At 43.7% G+C, this 21,242-nt stretch overlaps 1 protein-coding gene across 2 annotated transcripts in view; it reads left to right on the forward strand.

The window, feature by feature from the left end:
* TRANK1 (tetratricopeptide repeat and ankyrin repeat containing 1) overlaps positions 1–17,571 on the forward strand; it is a 40,857-nt gene extending 23,286 nt beyond the window's left edge. For both annotated transcript variants that reach the window (XM_061367964.1, XM_061367963.1), the window contains exons 14-24: positions 177–376; positions 827–964; positions 2,206–2,346; positions 3,031–3,187; positions 4,188–4,276; positions 5,744–5,847; positions 7,329–7,461; positions 8,339–8,484; positions 11,394–14,464; positions 16,318–16,419; positions 16,685–17,571. In XM_061367964.1, coding sequence (XP_061223948.1) covers positions 177–376; positions 827–964; positions 2,206–2,346; positions 3,031–3,187; positions 4,188–4,276; positions 5,744–5,847; positions 7,329–7,461; positions 8,339–8,484; positions 11,394–14,464; positions 16,318–16,419; positions 16,685–16,797 — 4,394 coding nt within the window. In that variant the 3' untranslated portion in view covers positions 16,798–17,571. The remainder of the gene's footprint in view (positions 1–176; positions 377–826; positions 965–2,205; positions 2,347–3,030; positions 3,188–4,187; positions 4,277–5,743; positions 5,848–7,328; positions 7,462–8,338; positions 8,485–11,393; positions 14,465–16,317; positions 16,420–16,684) is intronic.
* Positions 17,572–21,242: the final 3,671 nt, after the last annotated feature.

Here is a 21,242-nt window from a genome sequence, read left to right on the forward strand (position 1 = left end):
TGGCCAATTCCAACCATCTTCAGGCAGCCTGTTTTCTTAAGAGATCAGGTATCTCACATGCAAATTCTGGCAAGATGTGTCTTATTTCCAGGCTTCTAACAAAGTCTTTTAAAAGTGTGTTTGTGAGAGACTATGCGGCAGACTGAGGTTTAAAACCTGTGTTCTGCTCATGGCAGGTATTCTCCGTTTAGCATCTGGAGTGGTGGATTTGCTGCAGCATTATTTCCCGGAATCTTTTGATCGGCTTCCTAAGGACTGCGGTCTCTTCGATGGACCAAAGCCTACGGTGTTGGAGTCCTGCAGCGTCAGTGACCTGGCAATTCTGCTGAGGGGCAACAAAAGGAAAACACAGCCCATTGAATTTGGAGCCCATCAGGTTTGCTTTTCTTAGGTATATGGGTTTTTGCAGGTTCTTCCAGCTCTGATGCCAGGTTATCATTTATGGACTGCCTGCAGTTTGAGCCCTTTTATCTCACTGATAAATTATGCTTTTTGAACTTAGGAACCTTTATTGTGCTGGTTTCTGTTTCTTCTTAATATGTCTGGCTTCTTCTGTTATTTTTTCGCATCAGGGGTTGCCTGTCCTGTTCCTTTCTAATTCACATTTTCTTACACCAGATCTACAACTGCCTGCACATGCCATGTATCTGTCAGTCTTCTAGTGGCAGCTCTGTGAGCTTGTGCTTGAATGTCTGTGTTAAATGTTGCCTGGTTTTGAGAAGGCTCTCTTGCATTGTCGTGGCGTGTCTGTATGCTTTCTCTATGCATCTGCTACCTATTTGTTTCCTTCCTAATATGTTCTTTTTGTGACTGTATTTTATGGCAGGTGGTTTTAGTGGCAAATGAGGCTGCGAAGGAGAAGATACCCGAGGAGCTTAGTTTAGCACTTGTGCTGACAGTTTATGAAGCAAAGGGCTTGGAATTTGATGATGTTCTTCTTTACAACTTTTTCACCGATTCAGAGGTATTTAATTCTTATCCATTTCCTGCGTTTTTTCTGAAGTCTTCATTTTGCACATGGTCCAATTCCAGCCGGGGAAGGACTCCCTCTCACCTCTGAACATGGGTGGTTTCACTACAGCAGAAAACGGGTTTATGAATTGAGACCATTTTCCCTTAGTGCTGCATTTCCCTTCAGATCGGCTGTTGCAATTCAAGGGTGAGCTCTGGGGTTACCACAGCACAGCAGTGCACACACACACACACACTTCTGCTGCATACCAAGAGTACTCTGCTAGCTTACAGCATGTTCCTTCAGGCTGCTCCCTGTTCAGGTCAGAGGAGGTGGTGAAGGGACACTTTATCACCTGCTCATACTGTTTACCTTATACTGGAGTTCTGGGTCCCCCAAAAGCACCTGAGATCCCCTGCTTTGCATCACCACAGAACTGAAAAACAATTATGTTTGGAATGAAATAGTGTGTGTATGTGTTTGAGGGGGGTAGGAAGGGGATGCTTTGTAGCCATCCTCAGCTTAGCTCCAGAAAACTCATTCTGGCTTAGCTCAGGAGTTGTCAGAAACTTAGGAATGTCTCACAGCCTGTAGTGGAAACCATCGCCCATAGAATGGCCTCGGATAAGTAATATGTAGCTTGAAGCCACCTCAAGTCAGTTGCACTCTTCCACGTTAGTATGGTTTGCTGCTCAGTTTTTACCACTTCTGAGCTGAGCCATGTGTTCACCTTCCCCCAGGTTGGTCTGGGTGGCTCAGGGTGACATTATTCTTTTCTAGCTATTTAGAGGGCAGTTGTTTGTTGGGCTTGATAACAGCCTGGTGCAGACATGTACCTCAAGGAAAGGTTTCCCTCCAACCTTGTTTGCACTGGGATGAAGTTCAGCTTTCTTGGAGAATTGAATGTTCTTTACATTCTTCCCAGAGATAACTTTCTCCCCCCACTCATCTCCTCTGAGCCTTCTTCAGCTGTGGGGGTGAATTTGTCAATCGCATCCCAGAATCCCAGACTTGGTTGGGTTGAAGGGACCTTAAAGCTCATCCAGTTCCAATCCCTGCCACAGGCAGGGACCCCTTCCACTGGAGCAGCTTGCTCCAAGCCCCTGTGTCCAACCTGGTCTTGAACACTGCCAGGGATGGGGCAGCCACAGCTTCTCTGAGCAACCCATGCTAGTATCTTACCCTTATCCTTTGCACATGTGGGGAGCAGTGATTGCTGCATACAAGTAAACTTCATTCTCTTGACATTTTAGGCTAGCAAAGAATGGAAGATAATTTCTTCTTATACTCCTGGTTTGGATGTGCAAGTAGGAAACAAATTGCTAATCGAAATGCCTTTAGAGGATGCTGCTGGTATGCAGAAAAGAACTCCTTTCAATGTAGAAATGTACAAGGTGAGGTTTTTTTTGTGACATTGGGATTAGGAAAGATAAACTCAATTTTTAAATCTTAGAAGTAGGGGAATTTCCTCAAGAAATCCTTTCAGCCTGTATTTGCGTGTGTTATTGAGGTTGCTTTTTTTGGTAGTTGTTCACGTTTGTATAATACAGTCCTGATTGTAAAAGACAAAGTGTTTTGCAAATGCAGTTTGATAAGGGAAGGAAAACTATGGGTAAGAGACTTTCAGGTGTATTTACAGAGCAGCTATGGTTAAAGGAAACTGCAGATCAGCTTGCTGATGCTATTGCTTTAGTCTGGTTTCAGATCAGCGTCACTGCCTTAAAATGAAGGAAACTTCATAGAGTTTAATGAGTCAGATATTTTTTACTGTGCAGTCTTGAGAATGAGTAATTGTGTGTGCAGGTGTTTAGGAGGAGAATGGACTGTCACACCTACAGCTTCCTCAGCTGCAGTAGCTGTACTTTCATGCAAATTATCTGGACAATTGCTTATGTAATTGAAAAAAACCCCCATATTTAATATTGAGAGTTCCTTGAAGATACTTTCTTCTTGGTTATTAATTATATATATGTGCAGTTTTCTTATAACTGCAAGTACATTTCTCTGTAGGGGTTTAGCTCATTTGGCATTTAATCGACTTTATTTGGTGTGCTGCCTTTTGTTTGGTTCTGCTTCAGATGCTGAATGGAGAGCTGAAGCAGTTGTATACTGCCATTACAAGAGCCAGAGTCAATCTTTGGATCTTCGATGAAGACAGTGATAAACGGGCTCCAGCTTTTAAGTATTTCATCAAAAGAGAATTTGTTCAGGTTGTCAAAACAGATGAAAAGAAAGGTAAAGTTATCCTAAAGCTTTCTTTAAGAGGCTGTCAAACAGAACAGCCTGCTCATGCTTCCTTACGCTGAGGCTGTGTAGTAAAGAAGGTTACATTCTGTGGTCCCTCTAACAGTGCTCATTGATAACAGCCCTTGCAAATTTCCACTGATTTCTTTTGGCTCTAAAGATGGATCATGTATGTTAATACCTAACTTCATTGCTCATTCATTAGTGTGAGTTTTCCTGCTGTCAGAGAAGAGTCAGAGTTCATTCAGGCAGATCTGACCTAGTAATTAGGTCTTTTTGAGTTCTAACCAGTCAATTTAGGTATGTGAAATACTTGATGAGTACAGATGGATTGGCAGTCAGTGCTGTTTACTACACTTATGGTATGGAGTACAAAGATAATTGCTTAAGCTTACTGTACAGATCTTAAATGTTACATGCATGCAAGTGTTCCACTTACCAGCCTATTGATATCTGGTGTCAGGTAGGGGATCTCTCAGCCTCGAGGGGTAACCTTGACAAGCACCCCTGATCAAGGGGAGATCACCTCCAGATCCACTGCTATGCAGGGAGCAGGCAGCTCAATGGACCCTGATGGCTAGAGATATGTATAGCATAAACTACTTGATTTGTAGTAAGGTTTCTGCTGTGTTTATACAGTTTCAGCCACTTGCCAGCCCAGTCTGCAGCCAGACTGTTGGCTGTTTTGGGTTTGGTGCTGTGCTCTCACTGATAACCTCACACAACAGGATTTACTTCAGTAAGGCCTACTTGATGAGCATCTGCCTGGACCAGAGCTCAGTTAGTTCAAACAGAAGGAGTGCATCCATCACACCTGCACAGGGGCTGTTCACAGAAAACCATCCTAGCTAAGAGAGGTTTATCAAATGACAGCATTCGTTTGATGTGATTATCATTACTGGTGTCATGTTAATTCTTAGCTTTGAGACATGATAGGTGGTTTCTGTGGGTTTCCCATTCTAACATAAGGTGATTACCCCTGACCTTCTAGACTTAGACGACAGCATGTTTGCTAAGACTTCAACTCCAGAAGAATGGATTGCACAAGGAGACTACTATGCTAAACATCAGTTCTGGGAGGTAGGAGCAAATGTTTATCTGAAATAATGGTTATTGCCTGTTCTGAAACCTCCTGGGCTTTTCCTTTCCATCTCTAAAATTATCTCTGAACCTTCAGTTGCTCATAGCAGCCTATGTCAGACTGTGCTTTGTAGCTGTGTAGGTGTCTACAGACTACTTGTTAACAAATGGCAAGAAGTAAGCAGGGATAGAGAGCCTGTTGTCTGTAATACTGAATTCACTCCTCTGAAATCTGCACTTTAGTGAGGGAAAAACATTTTAATGTGCACGAATGAAAGATGGTTGAAAACCCTCAATTGTTAGCAGCGACTGGAATTGACTGGAACGTGTGACTCTAAGCCATGTGCAAAATTAAGATTGGACGTTAGAAAATGGTTGTTCACTAATAGGGAGGTTGGTTGCAGGAACAGGCTCCCCAGGGAAGTGGTCACAGCACCACATCTGTCAGAGTTAAAGACGAGTCTGGATGATGCTCTTACTCCTCCTTGTGAGGAGGAAGGAGTTGGCTTCAGTGATCCTTAGGAGTCCCTTCCAATTTGAGATACTCTTACAATGCTATAGAATCATATTCTGGACACTTTTTTTGATTGTGGCAGAAGGAAAGGTTCCGTTTTTGCTGATGGAAAACAGTTATTTACAACAAGGCAAAAATCAAAACAATCAGCTGCCTCTGTACAGTCTTTATCTCCCCTTGCAAAAAAGGCAATTTCCTAAATGGACAGCCAAGTGTTTAGATAAAAACCACGCAGCTGGAAAAATGTCATCTTGTAATCTGAAATGCATTAGCTATATTATCTGCTATTTTGTTTCCTTTATAACCCTTGTCTTTGCTTATCATTGCTACATTAAGAAGAAATTATCTGGTGAGTTTGGCAGTTCTAAGGGTGGTTTGCAGTGTGCAGTCTCCGAACAGAAGCAAATACTAAATCAATGGATAGATTAGAGAAATAATGGCGTTGCAGAGTGAGTGAGGTGATAAGGAAGGAAACCTTGCTAGGAGCATGGCAGCTTCTGCTGTTTCTCTTTAGCTTATCACAGAAAGGGCCTGGTGTGGTAAAAGCATGAATAAAGGATCCATGCTTTTTCGTTGACCTTTGAATTGGTTCTCCTGTCAGTAATACAATTTATGTGGTAGATGCCTGGTGACTTCCCAATTAATGGTTGAGGACATCATTCAGATTGCATGTGCTGTTTCTTCTATCAGCCTTCCAGGAGGGTTGCTTTCACTACCTCCATGTAAAGCCCTTTAATTAAAACTCTAATTGTGATGGTCACATGTAGACTGACTTCAAAACTTTTCTTTTTGTCCTACAAATAATCTGCAGTGTTTCACATTTTTCTTCCTTCAGGCACCCTGCTAGTCTTTCTGTTTTCCATCACAGTGACTATAAAATAAAGGCTTCCTTTTATGTGCTAAGCCATGGGCTGGATGCTGGGGTGTGAACGCTGTGTATGCTTTCACCCCAGGTGGCAGCCAAATGTTACCAAAAGGGAGGAGCAGCTGAGAAGTCAAAACTGGCCCTGGCACACGATGCTGTTCTCAAAGTGCACTCCAAGAAAAGCAGCCCCAGGTAAGTGTCACTGCAGTGCCAGACCTCATGGGTTGTGGGACCACACTGGAGACACTGGGGACCCACGCAGGTGAGGTGTCTCCACATCTGTGTCTGTGGGTTGCAAAAGAGATGAAACAAATTGGGAAGTCTAGCATAGCTCCAACAGGATCTAGGGCACTGCTCCCTTTGGGGAGTACTGAAAGCAGTTGTGCTCCATAGGCTGTCCAAAGCAAAAGTAGCCTTTGAAAGGGCTTACTGGTTATGTGAGAGAAAAGCAACAGGTTCTGCATTGCCTCAAGAGGCTCTATATTCTTCGACATAGGTAGAAGAGCGTATGCCATCAGCAGGGCTCAACTCCAGTTAATCCCACTGCATGTTCACTTAACAAAGAAGAAGGAATGGTGTAGTACATTGCTTCCGCTAACAAAAAGTGGGCTTTGAGGTAAAATTCATGTTAGACTCAATCTGAATTAAACAAGCAGCGCTAGGTCTGAACCAAAGGGGCAGATTTTGAGATGAATCATTTAGTTCCTGCAAAACAACTCAAGGGTTTGACAGGGGAGAAAGTTTGCAGTTTCCTGAAGAGGCTGAAAAACTGCCTGGGGCTTGTCTCAAATAAGACAGGAAAACACTTCATGGGGAGGACTCTAAGTGAAGTAATTTCTTCTCATGCTGGGGAGGCTGAAAACAAGCAGTGATAGCAGGAATAACTAGAGCAGAGCAAGGTAGCACTGAAGGGAGAAGGGGAAGGTCTGGAGAAGTGTTATTACTGGATAAAATGAAAGGTTTACCTTTTTTAATTGCCTGTTGTATATTAGTGGTCCAGCCTACAAGTAGGATATCCATAGGATTTCATGATCATAGAGAATTTGTTCATGGGATTGAAAAAAACCTTCAGTTGGCTGTAAACTGGGGTGCTTGTCAATTAGATACAATCTGAAGAGAAGAAATGGGTTATCTTAAGTTGACAGAACATACGTCATGATGAAGCTGTGAAAGTGGTGGCTTTCTTTAGTAGAGGTATTAATGCCAGTGTACGAAGCATAGGTAAGATTCCTTTGGGCTGTGTAATATTAAGTGCTCTGTACCGTTCTGATACTCCAGTCTGAAGGATGATGAATTCAGACTTGGTCTGGCAATGATACCAGAAAGGATGGGCTTAGGAACAAATCTGATTGTTGTCTTTAAAGGCATTGGGGCTAAAGAGCAGGTAGGAAGAAGGAGCAAGTTCAGCTAGAAAAGAGAAGCAGCACAGAACCACACTAAGTGTACCTGAGTTTGAGAACTTAAAGCTCTTTACTGTCAGAGCAGTGAGATTCTGGAACAAACTTCTGGACAGAACAGTGACAGCCCAAAATGCAACTAATTGTAAGCTTGTACCTCATCGCTTTATGTAACAAAAAGAATGCATGTCTTGTGTTGGTTGGATTCAGTGACGGATCATGTGTTCCTAAATGTAATTTGGAAGTAATTAGTGATTTTCTCTTTGTTTTCCACAGGGAAAAGCAGATGGAATATATGACATTGGCTAAAACTTACTTGGAATGTGGAGAACCAAAATTATCACTCAAATGTCTGTTTCAGTCAAAGGAGTTCCGGCTTTGTGCAGAGCTGTGTAAAAAGTTAGGCAAGGTATGAAGTCCTCTAAACTATCCTCTCCTTATCCCTTTCCTTTTCCTACAGCCTTTTTTCCCCGCTTATTACTGACAGGGTAATAGTATTTTTCAGTGACATGGTAGTAGCTGAATTAAACCAGGTCTTTAAGGTGGACTGCTCAAGGGAAAGCACTTGTCACAGGATAGCCAGAAGAGGAATGAAGAGGACAAGGATGCACTTACGCAGTCGAGGTCTATTTCTTTGGCTTTCCTGGAATGTCACCACCAGTCACGTGTGCTTTGCAGTCAAAAGTTAATTAGTGACTGATTTCATGAAACTGTGAAGAGCTAACCTGTTACTTCATCCAGGACTGTGACCATAGTGAAACTTCACTGATTACAGCTGTCTCCGTGGAATCATGAGACTTGTAAGGGCTAACAATGGTTTTCCACGTGCAGGAGGTTTTAACCTTTTTATTTGGAGTGCATTTCTGCCAAACGGAAGGGAAGTGATTGCTCCCAAATATGTAAAGTTTCAGAAACAAAGTTAGTTCTGCATCCATAACTGTTTCAACTTAATCCTGATGATTCTGAGTAATTTGCAAGTCAACAGAAGCATCTGTGGTGTTTTTTAACAACAGGCAGAGCTGAGTGAATGAAAAGCACTTTGCAAATCCTGTATAATACCTTTAATTTTACATTCTGTTTTTTTTTCCAAACACAAGTATTTTGAAGGTTTCAGTTCAATTTTAGTGGTGGTTACTTTAATATGTATTTGATTATATTCAGATACTTTAATTGCAGTTTATTGAAGTGTGTTTCTCCATGAGACACCTACATGATGGAATTAGTAAATCCATTCTATTTGTGTAATTTTGACTACTTCCGTTTCATTATTGACTTCTGCATTGCAGATGAAAGATGCTGCCCTTTACTATCAGAAATGCCAGTGCTACAGAGAGGCATCCGAATGTTATGAACAAATTGAGGAGTTTGATCTGGCAATTAAAATGTATTGTCAGGAAGAACTCTATGAAGAAGCAGCAAAGGCAGTTGAGAGGTATGTCTTCCAAGTTGGTTTTGGAATACAATTCCCTTTTCCATTTCCAAATTCCAGATAACACAGTTAGCTCACCTCAGATTGTCACAAGGGTTCTGGCTGGTGACTTTGTTGTGTATGAAGTTAAATTAACTTGGTCAGAATTCTCACTTGGGTAATGGTAACACAGTGGGAGCATCCACTGCATTCTACTGCAGCATTCTACTGCATCCACAGGTGAAGCAGTGACTAGCTTCATTTTCCTGGGATTTTTTTCCAGTCTCTATTTACTAGTTGTGCAAGTTCTCCTGCAGCCAATCCTCTGAACTAGGTTCTTCTGTTAAATGCAACAAACACATTGATTTGAAGCATTAAACACTTCCCTTTTAAGAGGGAAATAGTAACAGATTTAGCTTAGTGCCACCTACTGCCACTTAGGCAGTATATACCATTAGATGTATGGTGGCAAATGAACTATTAGATGTTGTGGCAAATGAACTATTTGTCTATCAAAATCCATGTAGAGAGCAAAGAACAGTAATTTAAATGAGCAGCTTGGGCACATTCTTGGTCCCAGTCTCTAAGGTGAACTTTTCCATACCATCTCCCCTGTGCTGGCCTAGGGCAGTTAAGAACTGCCTCTCACTGTGCTTGATAAACTGATTTTATGAGTATCCCTGTGACAGAACTTCGCATCTGGCACCAGCCCTGTGACCTCCTTAGCACATTCTTGCATAAAGAGTACATTTACTGGCTGCACCTCTCATTAAATCCACCTAAATTACACTTTTAAAGCATATATACACCAATTAGAATTCTAGGAAGGCCTGTAGTTGTGCACCTTCACTGAAATCCTTTGTGATGTCCTTTTAATAATGACAACTGGTTTTTGAAGGACTAAAGCTTGTTTCATATGTAAAGATAGTTTGATCCAAAAATGAGAGCATTAAAGGCACCAAATAACCATGTTTTAAGTCAGCCTCCCCAGATCATTCCTACGAATTCATCATCAAAGGTACCAAAATTTGCACTCCCACATTCGTCATGAAAATATGATAATGAAAGGCTAATGATAATTTACTCACCCATCAGGAGAAAAATTACTCATTCTCAGCATGCAGGAGAAAATAGTCTTGCAAGGATGGCTTAGGGGATATCTTAATAATTTCACAGCAGCCAGTGATAAGAACTGAGTGGTTTAAAGTGCTTGTTTTGAGAGATGCAACCAGGTACTTTGCTTAGGCACTGGATAAGCAGCACAGTATATATACGTACATGTGACAGAATTGAAAGAGTCCTCTAAACTGAGTGGTTTATGTAAATTTGACAGACTGTTGTCTATATTAGCCTTGGGGAATTCATGGAAATTTGCATTAATTCCATTCTGGCTTTTGTTCCTATAAACAACCATTCTAGCTTGAGGTTTACTTTAATAAAGAGAAGGTTGCCACTGGCAAAATGTGGTTAAAATAATTTGTACAGTGATTTGACAGCATGAAGAAAGATCTCCTAATGCTGTAAAACACCTCGTGATCCCCTTTGTACCAGAAGTTGTCATGATCTTGCTTCAGACAAGCCTTACGTTGTAACTCGATGTTTTTCAGTAGGTCTTTTAAGATGATGTGATCGTTTTTCTTGCATGACAGACATCACTTAAAATACTTGGCCTTTTGGAAGGAAGAGCTGCTGGGGACAGCTCTTTCCTAGCATCATAGAATGGTTGAGGTTGGAAAAGACCTTTAAGATCGTTGGGTCCAACTGTTACACCAGCACTGCCAAGGCCACGACTAAACCATGTCTCTAAGTGCCCCGTTGTCCTGGGTTCAGCAGCAGCAGTCATTTTTCTCTTTCTTGGTAACTGGTGCAGTGCTGTGGTTTTGACTTTCGGCCTGGGAACAGCGCTGATAACACCGATGGTTTGGTTTGGCCTGGCCAAGGACTTTGTGAGCCTCCTGCTCTGCCAGGGAGGAGGGGAAGCCGGGAGGAAGCAGAGACAGGACCCCTGACCCAAACTGACCAAAGAGGTATTCCATACCGCAGCACGTCATGGCCAGGAGGTAACTGGGAGTTTCCTGGAAGGACACGGGCTCTTCTGGGTCAGACTCATTTTTCAGTGAGTGTGGGGCGCAGCGGGCGGGCTGCACAGCGCCATTTCGCATGCGGTGCGGGCAGCCGCCATTTTGTGTGCCGCGCGGTGCAGGGCGGCCGCCATTTTGTCATTTGAAATCATTCTTCTTGCGGGTCACATGATAGAGAGGGCTTACAATCAAACCGTAATTTGGGATGTGCAGTCTCCAGAACCCCATTGCACCCAAGAAAGCTTGTGTTTCTTTCTTATTAGTTGGTGGAGACATTGCTGTTATCTTGTTGATCACATCTGTGGGGACCTGCCTCACGCAAAATGGCGGCCGCCCCGCACCGCATGCAAAATGGCGACTGCCCCGCACCGCATGTGAAATGGTGCCATGCAGCCCACCCACTGCGCCCCACACTCACTGAAAAACGAGTCCGACCCGGAAGAGCCCGTGTCCTTCTGGGAAACTCCCAGTTTATATACTGGGCATGACGTGCTGCGGTATGGAATACCTCTTTGGTCAGTTTGGGTCAGGTGTCCTGTCTCTGCTTCCTCCCGGCTTCTCCTCCTCCCTGGCAGAGCATGAGGCTCACACAGTCCTTGGCCCAACCAAAACATCATTTTTATCAGCTTTGTTCCCAGCCCAAAAGTCAAACACAGCACTGCACCAGCTACCAAGAAAGAGATAAAAATGACTGCTACTGCTAAACCCAGGACACCCATCTACAGGGCTTTTAAATACCTCGAGGGATGGTGACTGTTTAATGCTTTAGGGGCTTTTTAAACCTGAAGTGGGTTTTTTTTTTTGCCTAGGTTAGTCATCTATGTTAGTAAATTGATGTATCTGTTATTTCAGATATGAAGAGATGTTGAACACAAAAGGACAGATGGTTTCCAAACTCTCCTGTACGGCAAATCAGTTGTATTTGGAAGCAGCGGCGAAGTACCTGAGTATGAACAGAACCGAGGAGATGATGCGAGTGCTCTCAAAACTTGACGTAGAGGATCAGCTCGAGTTCCTGAAGTCTCGTGGCTGCCTGCGCCAAACAGCAGACTTGCTCAAAAGGGAAGGTCGAGAGGAGGAAGCTGCCAAGTTAATGAAGCAGCATGGCTTTGCTCTGGAAGCAGCCAACCTCACGGCTATAAAAGAGTTCCGTGCATCGTGTTTGCTTGCTGCAGCTCGCGCCGGTATCGCTCGCTGTTCGGAATCGGACCCGGTGGGAATGGAACTCATCCTAAAAGAAGCCCTCGAGCTTTATGAACAAACTAAGCAGACGTCAGGCATTGCTGAGGCTGTGTTCTTGCAGGGGGTTCTGAAGGGAGACTTCACAAAGCTGAGCAGCGCCTACTGTCAGTTCCTGTCTCTGAATCATGCCGCTGGTGCCGTGGAGGCTCTCTTTGCGTTATCTCGCTGCAGCGCTCCTTGCCAGAACATCCTCTTTATGGCAACCCGTGGCTTGACGGCTCTGCTGAATCTGGTTAGGAGTTTGAAGAAAGCAGCCACCAATGCAGAGAAAGATATGGTGAAGTTATGCTTTGCCTACTTTGGGATTGTCCCGACAGGTGACAGTTGCCTGGTGTCCCAAAACGAAGGTGAACCCATTCTCAGGTTTTTGTTCGGCAAACAATATCTAAAAGAGACGAAGACAAAAGGTGGCTTCTCAGTAAGCATAGAGGAGGTGAAATCAGCTTTGAAGTGGCACTTGTTAAGCAGATTGTGCTCAATCACCCATGAGTTACTGAACAAGCATTACCCTGATATTTGTATGAAGTTCATTGTTGGCCTGAACTGTGAAGATAAAGCCTGTAAGGATTACCATAAGCCCTTGTTGCGCCATGAAGCAAAGACAATAATTCAGTGTAAAATGCACCTGGTGGCAATAAATGGCCTGCTATTGGAAGCCACGTCTGTTTTTCCTAAAGAGCTACTTAATCAGTACAAAGGCTTTGCAGACGTTTTGACTGCTGACAAATATGCATCGTGTAAAGCCCTCCTGGATATGTTATTTCCTAGCCATTTCCATTTGAGAATACTGTCTGAGAACCCAAAGGCATGCAAAGAAATCCTGGAGGTCAGTCACATTATTTCCAAACCCTGCAGAGCAATGCTGAAGGCGTACCTCACCTTTAAGTTTAAAAATGAAGAGACTGCAGCCAGAAGAGAATCGACTGACTTGTGGCTACACGTCATGCAAGTCCTCATCTTATCCTCGGGGTATCCTGAGGAGTTTGAGAAACTGCTTTTTAAGGAAGAGGACGATTATAACAAAGAGCTCAGCCTTGCTTTGGCAAAGGCAAAAAATTCCCCAAAGGGGAAAGGCCAAGGGGGAAAGGCCAAAGGAATAGAGGGCAGATACGGTATGTTGCTACCTGACAAAAATGCTGAGAACGCGGGAAGAACACACTTGTGCTTCATTCGCCTCCTTGAAAACTCACTGGAGCAATTCTACGTTCACAAGAACCCGGAAAACTGTAAAAGGTTTTTTTTCCGGTTTATGAATGTCTTGGTCAAGAAGTGCACGAGATACCTGATTCCAAGCATAGGAAACACGGTGATGTTGTTGGAATTCCAGTATATTCTCTGTTGCGCTGTCCTGATGCGTCTCTCCAAGAACATTACTCTCTGCTTTCCAAAGAGCTACATTGCTCTCCTCCATTACTGGGAGTTCTTGTTCAAAAGCAAGGACCGTAACAAAGAACCTAGAGACACATTTTCTATTATACAGGAGTACAGGCCAAAGGACACCTATGTGGCTGTACAGAAGTTCATGTTTCATCTCTATTATCTGGCAGAGGTTTTGTGTGGAGTTCATGGAAGGTTCAATGTCCTTCTGGATGCTTTTGAGGACCCTGACTGTATAACTTCAGGGGAGGCTGAGCGGACTGTAGTGCTGTGCTTAGTGATGCTACTGAATGCTGACCAGGTGCAGAGCTTGAAATACAAATCCCTTTTACACCACCACTTCCCCGAAATCAAGGCAATGCTGAAATCTCAGCACTCTCCCTCTAAAGTGCCTAAAAGGTTGCTGAGGGTTGTGGAACAAGTGAGTGATGCTACACACGTCAAAGAAATCGCTGTGGGCCTGCAAGAGCTGCTGACAGAGCGAGATGAAGAGTACTTGGTGGACTGCCGATGGAGGTGGGACTCTGCGTACACTCAGGGGCATCCACCCATACGGGGCATCCTGTACGAAAACATAAACCTCGAGAGGTTTGTGACCTCTTTGGATAAGACAGAGTATGCTGATGAGCTAGAAAAGGAGCTTGAAAGGGTTCATTGCCTAGAGGACCAGAAGGATCCCCTGGAGGTCATTGCACTCAGCAAGCAGCAGAAGCAGGAGCAGAAAGCATCTGCTCAGCGCCAGCTGCGTCGTGTGTTCCATATCGTTTACCTGTGTGTGAAGTGGAAGAGGAGGGCCTGCTCCAAAGCCGAGCCTGTTGCAATGGAAGGGGAGGAGTTTTTATCAGAGATCTTCAAAAGAGCAGATATCGACCAAACCCAGTGCGACCTCTGCGGGGTCAGGTTTATCCAGAGCAGCGAGAGCTATTTCAGCCGGTCAGAAAGCATGGAAGCAGACACTGCTGAACCTGTGACACCAACAGAGATCAGTGGAGAAGAAAAGCTGCATGCAGAAGGAGATGCGAGTTCTGTGGCCAGCGAGGCTTACCTAGAGCACAGAAACACAGAGGAACACAGGAGTAACAGTGCTGCCTACAAATACTACGCCGACTTTTTCAGGAGGAAGATAGATCCGATCATACGTGATGGACTGGAAGTAGTGGAGGCCATTATGGAGAAGAGTTACACCCAAGGCCATTTGGCGTATAAAGAAGGTTCCAACTTACGCCAGAGGAAAATCAAAGAAAATATTAAGAAGATTTCAGATGCAGTAGAGGAAATCTATGAGAGAAAAGCCTGGGCTAAAGGTAGGAACTTTGGTGAGTCGTTTGTGGCCAAACTTCTAGACCTGGCAAAGCCCCATTTGAGGATCTTGATGTGGTCAAGAGAAAGGTATTTCAGGTAGCTGAGGAAAAAAGAAATGAGACAGCTGAATACATCAAATGCATTCTAACCTCTTCCAAACACAAAGTAATCTATCAGATAGTACAAGTCACAGAATCACAGAATCAGCTAGGTTGGAAAAGACCTTTAAGATCATCGAGTCCAACCATTACCCCAAGACTGCCAAGACCACCACTAAAGCATATCACCCTCATCTACACAAATGAGTATGAGAATATGTTTCATGGATACATCATTCCCAGGTGTCTCATTTCAATTCAACCATAAAAAAAGTGTAATGAAACACAGCCTTTTGAACCTGATAATAAACCCTGTGGAAAGGAAAACGAAATATACCTGATGGGAAATCAAATACACTGATATGTACGTACCACATTTCCTGGTAAGCCTCTTAGACCTGGGGGTCCTGCTGGTCCAGTCACACCAGTCAAGTGGATAGGGATGAATTTTAGTGAGTTTTACCTACATGAGCAGATGTGCCGTGTCCTCTGCATTTATCCATCCTTACAGCAGTGTGTTACATTAGCCCAGGCAAGCTTTGCTTCTTTTTCTGCTGTTCTCTACTCATTTCGTTCTGCCAGGCGTAGTAATTGGGATATGCAGGGGCCGAGCTTTGGGAGTACATGGAGTCTTTGGTGAAGGATAGCTCTGACTAGGCTGCCCTTGGACTTGTAATTTTGCTGGGGCTGAACAGAAGTGGATACTTGACTACAGATCTGCAGGCTGTCAGACACTCAAAGGCAACCCTGGTATTCAGTCCAGGAAATGATGGTACTCAGGAGATACACATTTTGAGTATCTTTTTTTTCACCCATATACTTAAGCATTAATCTAAGCTGATTTTTGCAAGCAGATTTGAATGACTGAACAGCCTAGGAGCACAATTGTTTGGAGTGTTTGCTGTGGGAAAGTGACATCTTAAATCAAAACATTGTTACTGGCTTTAGTTGTGGAAATCTACCAGACCCATCACGTTATCACTTTGCCTGTGATGTCTGACAGGAGTGAAAAGCTGTAATATTTGGTACGTTCATCAGCTCTGATTAGTGAGCCATGGTAAATTTGTACCTAAACGTCAGGTTGTGATCTTCATGTGTAAGCTTTACCTTTACTCCTAGTGGAAAGCTTTACCACAGGGTTGAATTCTGTTAAGTTTTACTTACTATTTAGTTGGCTTTCTGCTCAGTGAACCACGCTAGTGATGAATATGGTGGATGCAGTAAGCTTAATTAAGTAATAGTTGATTTTGTTACGACAGTTTGCTTGATGAATGTTACCTTGTTCTTCCACTTGGTGAAAATACATTTGCAGAAATCATTTGCCTTTGAGGTTAATTTTTCCTCACTTTATAACAAGTGTTTTTCAAGTCCCTGATGGTGCAGTTAATGAAAGGCTGCAACATCTTGGGGCGATGTTTGACTTGTGTAACGGAAACCAGGAACTTTAATACCCCTAAAACAGATAAACCAGGATAGTTTCAGGAGTTTCAGATGTACCTTAAAAGGGACAACACAAGGATGCAGAGCATTTCCTCTGCTAGTGCTAGTGAGGTTAATTGGAATGGGGAGGAACACATCCAGCACCTTCATCCCCGCTAGCGAATTTCCCTGCAGGTGAGATCAGTGGTGACTGAGACCTCTTCCTTTGCAGCAGCATCACAAAGGCATCTCTGAGTAACTTTGTTCTGTGCTTGGCTTTTAGCTGCTCTCCATCTCTTGGCTAGTTCTTACACGGTGTTACCTGTGTTCCATTTCAGCTGAAGAAGCAATAACCAAACACACCAGCAAATTGGTTGCCACCATCGATGAGGCTCATAAGTGGCTGAAGAAAATGGACTCTCATCAGATAAAAGAAGAAGGTATGATTTCAAATTACACAGGTTTCCAACAGATTTTTTTATGCAAAAATTAATTACTAGTGCAGCAAGTGACTTGGCAGGCCCTGCTTCCTAGCAGAGCTCTTAAATACTTGTCATACTAAGCCCAATACTTCTTAAACATGATTATATATTATATATGAAGCTATATTGCCCACATAAAAGAGCAATGACAGCTTGGCATACTATCAAGAGGAAAAGGTGTTGGGGTTTTCCATACTTCATTCCTTTCTTGTTTTTAATACAGGCTTTGTGCATGATAGAGACTTGGAAAATGAAGTGGAAGATGAAAGCATGGCTTTTGAAGAACTCGTCTATAAAAAACCCTCCAGAAAAAAAGGAAGATGTGGGAAATGGTGATGAGAAGCAACATGCAGGTGGCTGTTCTCTCCTCCTAACAGTCTAGTGTTAGAATGAAGAAGCAAAATAGAGGGATGGAGCCAGAAATGGGAAGAGTCAGGAAAAAAAAGAGCAATTTATGCTATTGTGTTTATGTCACTTGTATTCTGTCAGAATAATTACCTATGTGCTGATGATGTAGTTGTTGAGACAAATTTCCTTGCAAACCTCTATGGTAGCTTGAAAGTAGCGAAAAGCCAAAGAAGCAGCAAGTAGGAAGAAATAAGAACGTTTCTGCCTTACCTCAGGGTATTTTCCCACTCTGTCTTCTTTTCCTTCTTCCCTCTTACTTCACATCATGCATTCTTCTGAGTTGGAACACTCAGAACAATAGGGTAGTTTCTCTGATTTTAAGAGGTTTTAATCAGTGTTTTTAGGTTACCATTGTAAACCAGCTGTGCTCTGAGTCTCTCTATGGAAACTCTCGAGTCTTCAGGTGAGATGCTTGCAGTATCTCTCTTCTATTTTTATAGGCAAAACCAGTAATTTCTTAACACATTCCTATTTTTGTCAGTGTACATACTTCTAACTGGCTTAGTATGAACATTATGGATTGTCCTCCATTTCATCAAGTTTTGATATAAACTGTTTCCTGTACATATTGAAATACAGATAATCTGTCTTTAAAAGAATATTGGCATTTTAAGTGTTTTGTAAGGTTTAATTGATAAAAGGCTTTTTGTAATGTATAATAATGTTTTTATAAAACCTGTAAGATTTTTGGAATCACTCGAATCTTGTCCTGTGTTTCGAATGCTTCCTGAAAGCTCTATGTGACTGCCTGCATCAGTGAGCGCACAGAGCATCACGTCATACTGATGCTGGTTTACTTGTGGGATTTTGGTGGCTCCAACATAATGGAGTATCCTTGTTTGGGCTGGGATAGACTTAATTTTCTTCCTAGTAGCTGGTACAGTGCTGTGTTTGGGGTTTAATAAGAGAATGATGCTGGTAACACCCTGATGTTTCAGTTGTTACTGAGTTGTGTTTATCCTGATCAAGGACTTTTCAGTCTCTCATGCTCTTCCCAAGAAGCCAGGAAGGGAGCACAGCCAGCACAGCTGACCCCAGCTACCCAAAGGGATATTCCATATCATAGAACATCATCTCGGTAGAGAAACTGGAAGCGGCGGGTTGACTGGAAGGCACTGAGAGCCCTGAGAAGTGGTGAGTGCCCCATCCCTGCCAGTGCTCAAGGCCAGGTTGGACACAGGGGCTTGGAGCAAGCTGCTCCACTGAAAGGGGTCCCTGCCCGTGGCAGGGGTTGGAACTGGGTGGGGTTTGAGGTCCCTTCCAACGTAAACCAGTCTGGGATTCTATGAAATGGGAACTTTAGTTGAATCTCCAGTCCAATATCAATACTTAAAGGTTTTTTTTCCCCTATCATGGTATGCATAAACAAACATAAACCTTTCTTTTCCATGGCAATCTCTTCAGATACTAATGCTCTGTGTGCATTAATCCTATTGGAATATTTACTTAGCAAGAAGGGGTTGTCCAGATACACCCTTGGGAGTGGTTTTGTGTTGTTTAAAAGCCTTTCTCACCCTGGTGGAAGCTCCAGTGTTTTGGCATAGGCAGAGCCTTTGACTCAAAGGGCTTAAGAGCCTTGGTACATGTGAGATGCGTATTGCACTGAGACCTTGGAACTGAGTAGTGGTGGCTGCAGGCTGTCAAGCCCATCCACCCACCTTCTGCCTGTCTAAGCCATGCTGTGTTCAAGAGAATTAAGAAGAGGCTTCAAAATCAGAGGAACTGGTGACTTAAAATCTCTCTCCCCGGTGGTACAAAAGTGACACCTAAATGAAAAAGAAGACTGAACTATTTGCTGTAGTTGGAAGATGGGGATGTGCTCTAACAGACGCTTGATCCTCCTACTGATATGAAGGACTGTGTGGTAAGTGGTGGGGTAAGTGATGGGTATTTTCCACCTTTTCACCCTTATTTCTCTTAACAGCATTGTTTCATAATACTGCCCGTTTTGATCGCAGAATGCTTCCCTGACAATGAACTGTTCTAAACTGACCAGCAAAACATTTCAACGCTTGCTGGTTTTTAAGTATTTGCTTTCATTCCAAAAGGGAAGCCTTTGGTCTTGATGCTCACTGAAAAGGAGGGAAGAAATTCTCTTGTCTCAGTGTAAATAAAACAGAGCTTTTCCTGCCAGCGGTCCCCATGACATGACTTGGTGACATCCACTTTTGAAGCACCCTTCCCTATATGAAAGGGGACCATGGATGTTGCTGCTGAGATTCTGCCTTTGCTGTTGGAGCCTTGTGTTTTGGTGAAAACCTTCACACCTGCACTTAGTGTCTCAGCAGGTGAGTGCAGTCTGTGGGGATGCCCATGGTGTGCAAGAACCCTGGGGATTGCTTTACTGGGCTAAGGCAGATCATCATAGAATCACAGAGGGGTTTTGGGATGGAAGGGACCTTGAAGCTCATCCAGTTCCAATCCCCTGACAGGGAACAGCGTCTGCCTAAGAGCTCAGCTCAGTTTCCCCTCGGGCAGGTTCAAGCCATTCCCCTTGGCCTGTCCCTACAGGCCTTGTCCCAAGCCCCTCTCCAGGTTTCCTGCAGCCCCTTTAGGCACTGGAGCTGCTCTAAAGTCTCCCCTTCAGGAGCCTTCTCTTCTCCAGGCTGCCCCAGCCCAGCTCTCTCAGCCTGGCTCCAGAGCAGAGCTGCTCCAGCCCTCGCAGCATCTCCGTGGTCTCCTCTGCACTCACTAAGAGAAGGAGCTGCCTATTCTCTGGATCCTGGTTGCACTCACAGGCAGGTAACACACTTTGCTGCTCAAGCGTGTCAAAATACAGCAGTTCTGGGTGGATAATAGAGGTAAATAGATACAGGGTCAGAGCCGGGGTGGTGCAGCCAGGTATCTCGGTATTGGCCAGTTGCTACTATTCCCACCATTTTCTTCTGAAGCCTCTTCCTTCCCCCAGTCTGCTCAATTACACGGTCAAGTTCAAAGTGACATGACCTTCAAGGCAAGGAATGCTGTTTCCCAGGCTACCCCCATGCTGATAAGGCTGCTTCTGCTCTTGTGTCCATCAAATGCAGCTATCAGTAGTGCTTAGATAACCCCATCCGTTTTTAGAGCTGGGGGATTTTAGGACAACTGGTGCTTTGTGCTCTTGTGTGATGATTCTGCACTGTATGATAATCAGTGCTGGGGTGAGTTAGCGGTGCTGTTGTATTTATTGGAACCATGATTATTGGGCACATACAAAGCATTTAAGTACTTGACCAAATCATTTAGAACCATGTTTTCCACAGCTCTTACATAAACCATGGTCAGGTTTCCTCAAAGATACTTGGAGCACTTAACAAGGAACTCTTGGCTGGAGACCTGCATAAAGAAGAGAGGCGTCAAGCTGAAGCGAATGAGTAAGTAACAGAGAAAGCTGTCAGCTTCCAAGCTGCTTTGCCTGTCTCTGTAAATAACATGCGTTGAGAACCTCACTTCTTCCTGACCCTGTCAGTCCCAGTGCGTCTGCTCTTCAATCCAATGCTGCTCAGACAAGATTAAACACCGCCCCAAGGGAAGGAATTGCCTAATGTTGCATTCAGTTTCTCACCTCACTTCACTTTGGCTGGAGGAGTCTGACGTTTAACAAAGGGGTAAACTTCGAGTGCCGTAAGCTGTACCTGTGACATGGGGTATTTATAGCTCCCTGCTCTGCAGCAGTCTGGGTGTAGGGGGAGAGAAAAGACTTTGATTGCTCTGTGGAATAGTTTTTGTGTTGGGAATGAAGATTAGATTTTAATAGATTAAATTAGCTGTCTGTTACTGAACAGTGACCATGGGTGTGGAGGGCAGCTTGTTGCCTATTTCCCCCAGGTTTTGCCTCAATGATGAATGAGGCAGTATCTGCCTTTTTCATCTCATTACTCTTGTGCTTTCTTCTCAAGTAGTGTCTCAAGCCCAGACCTTGAGATCTGGCCTAGAATACTGTCTGAACCCAGGTTTTTATAGTCCCTTTAGTTCCATGCGGTGGACAACCTTGTATTCATAAGCAGAAGCTTTCCCTGCTCCTCATAGTGCCAGTTCCACAGATGTAGAAGTGTTGCACACTGGCTTAAAACCAAAAGACTGCATTGTGTGTTTAATGATTTTTGATGCTTTCTGCCTTTATGTCCTGAGTCGTTTAGAGTGTCCTCATCAAAACCTGATTTTCCTCCCAAGCCAGGAGTGCTTGACCTACAAAGAGACAGCAAATCTCAGGTGAGCACTTCTTTCTAGGAGCCAGGTATGAAAGGGAAGTACCAATCGGTCACGAGACTTGGGATTAAACCTCAAAACTGGGGAATGTGGCTGAGCTGGACTACTTGTGACAGGGGAAAGAGAATCAGTCTTTAGTGTCGGGTATCCCCTGTTCGGCGTGGCAGCGATCAGCAGTGAGCACC

This window comes from Neopsephotus bourkii, unplaced genomic scaffold, assembly GCF_033783945.1.
Source record: "Neopsephotus bourkii isolate Nb327-2 ecotype Australia unplaced genomic scaffold, CSIRO-AGI_Nbou_v1 NB_1417, whole genome shotgun sequence".
NCBI classification, from domain to species: Eukaryota; Metazoa; Chordata; class Aves; order Psittaciformes; family Psittacidae; genus Neopsephotus; species Neopsephotus bourkii.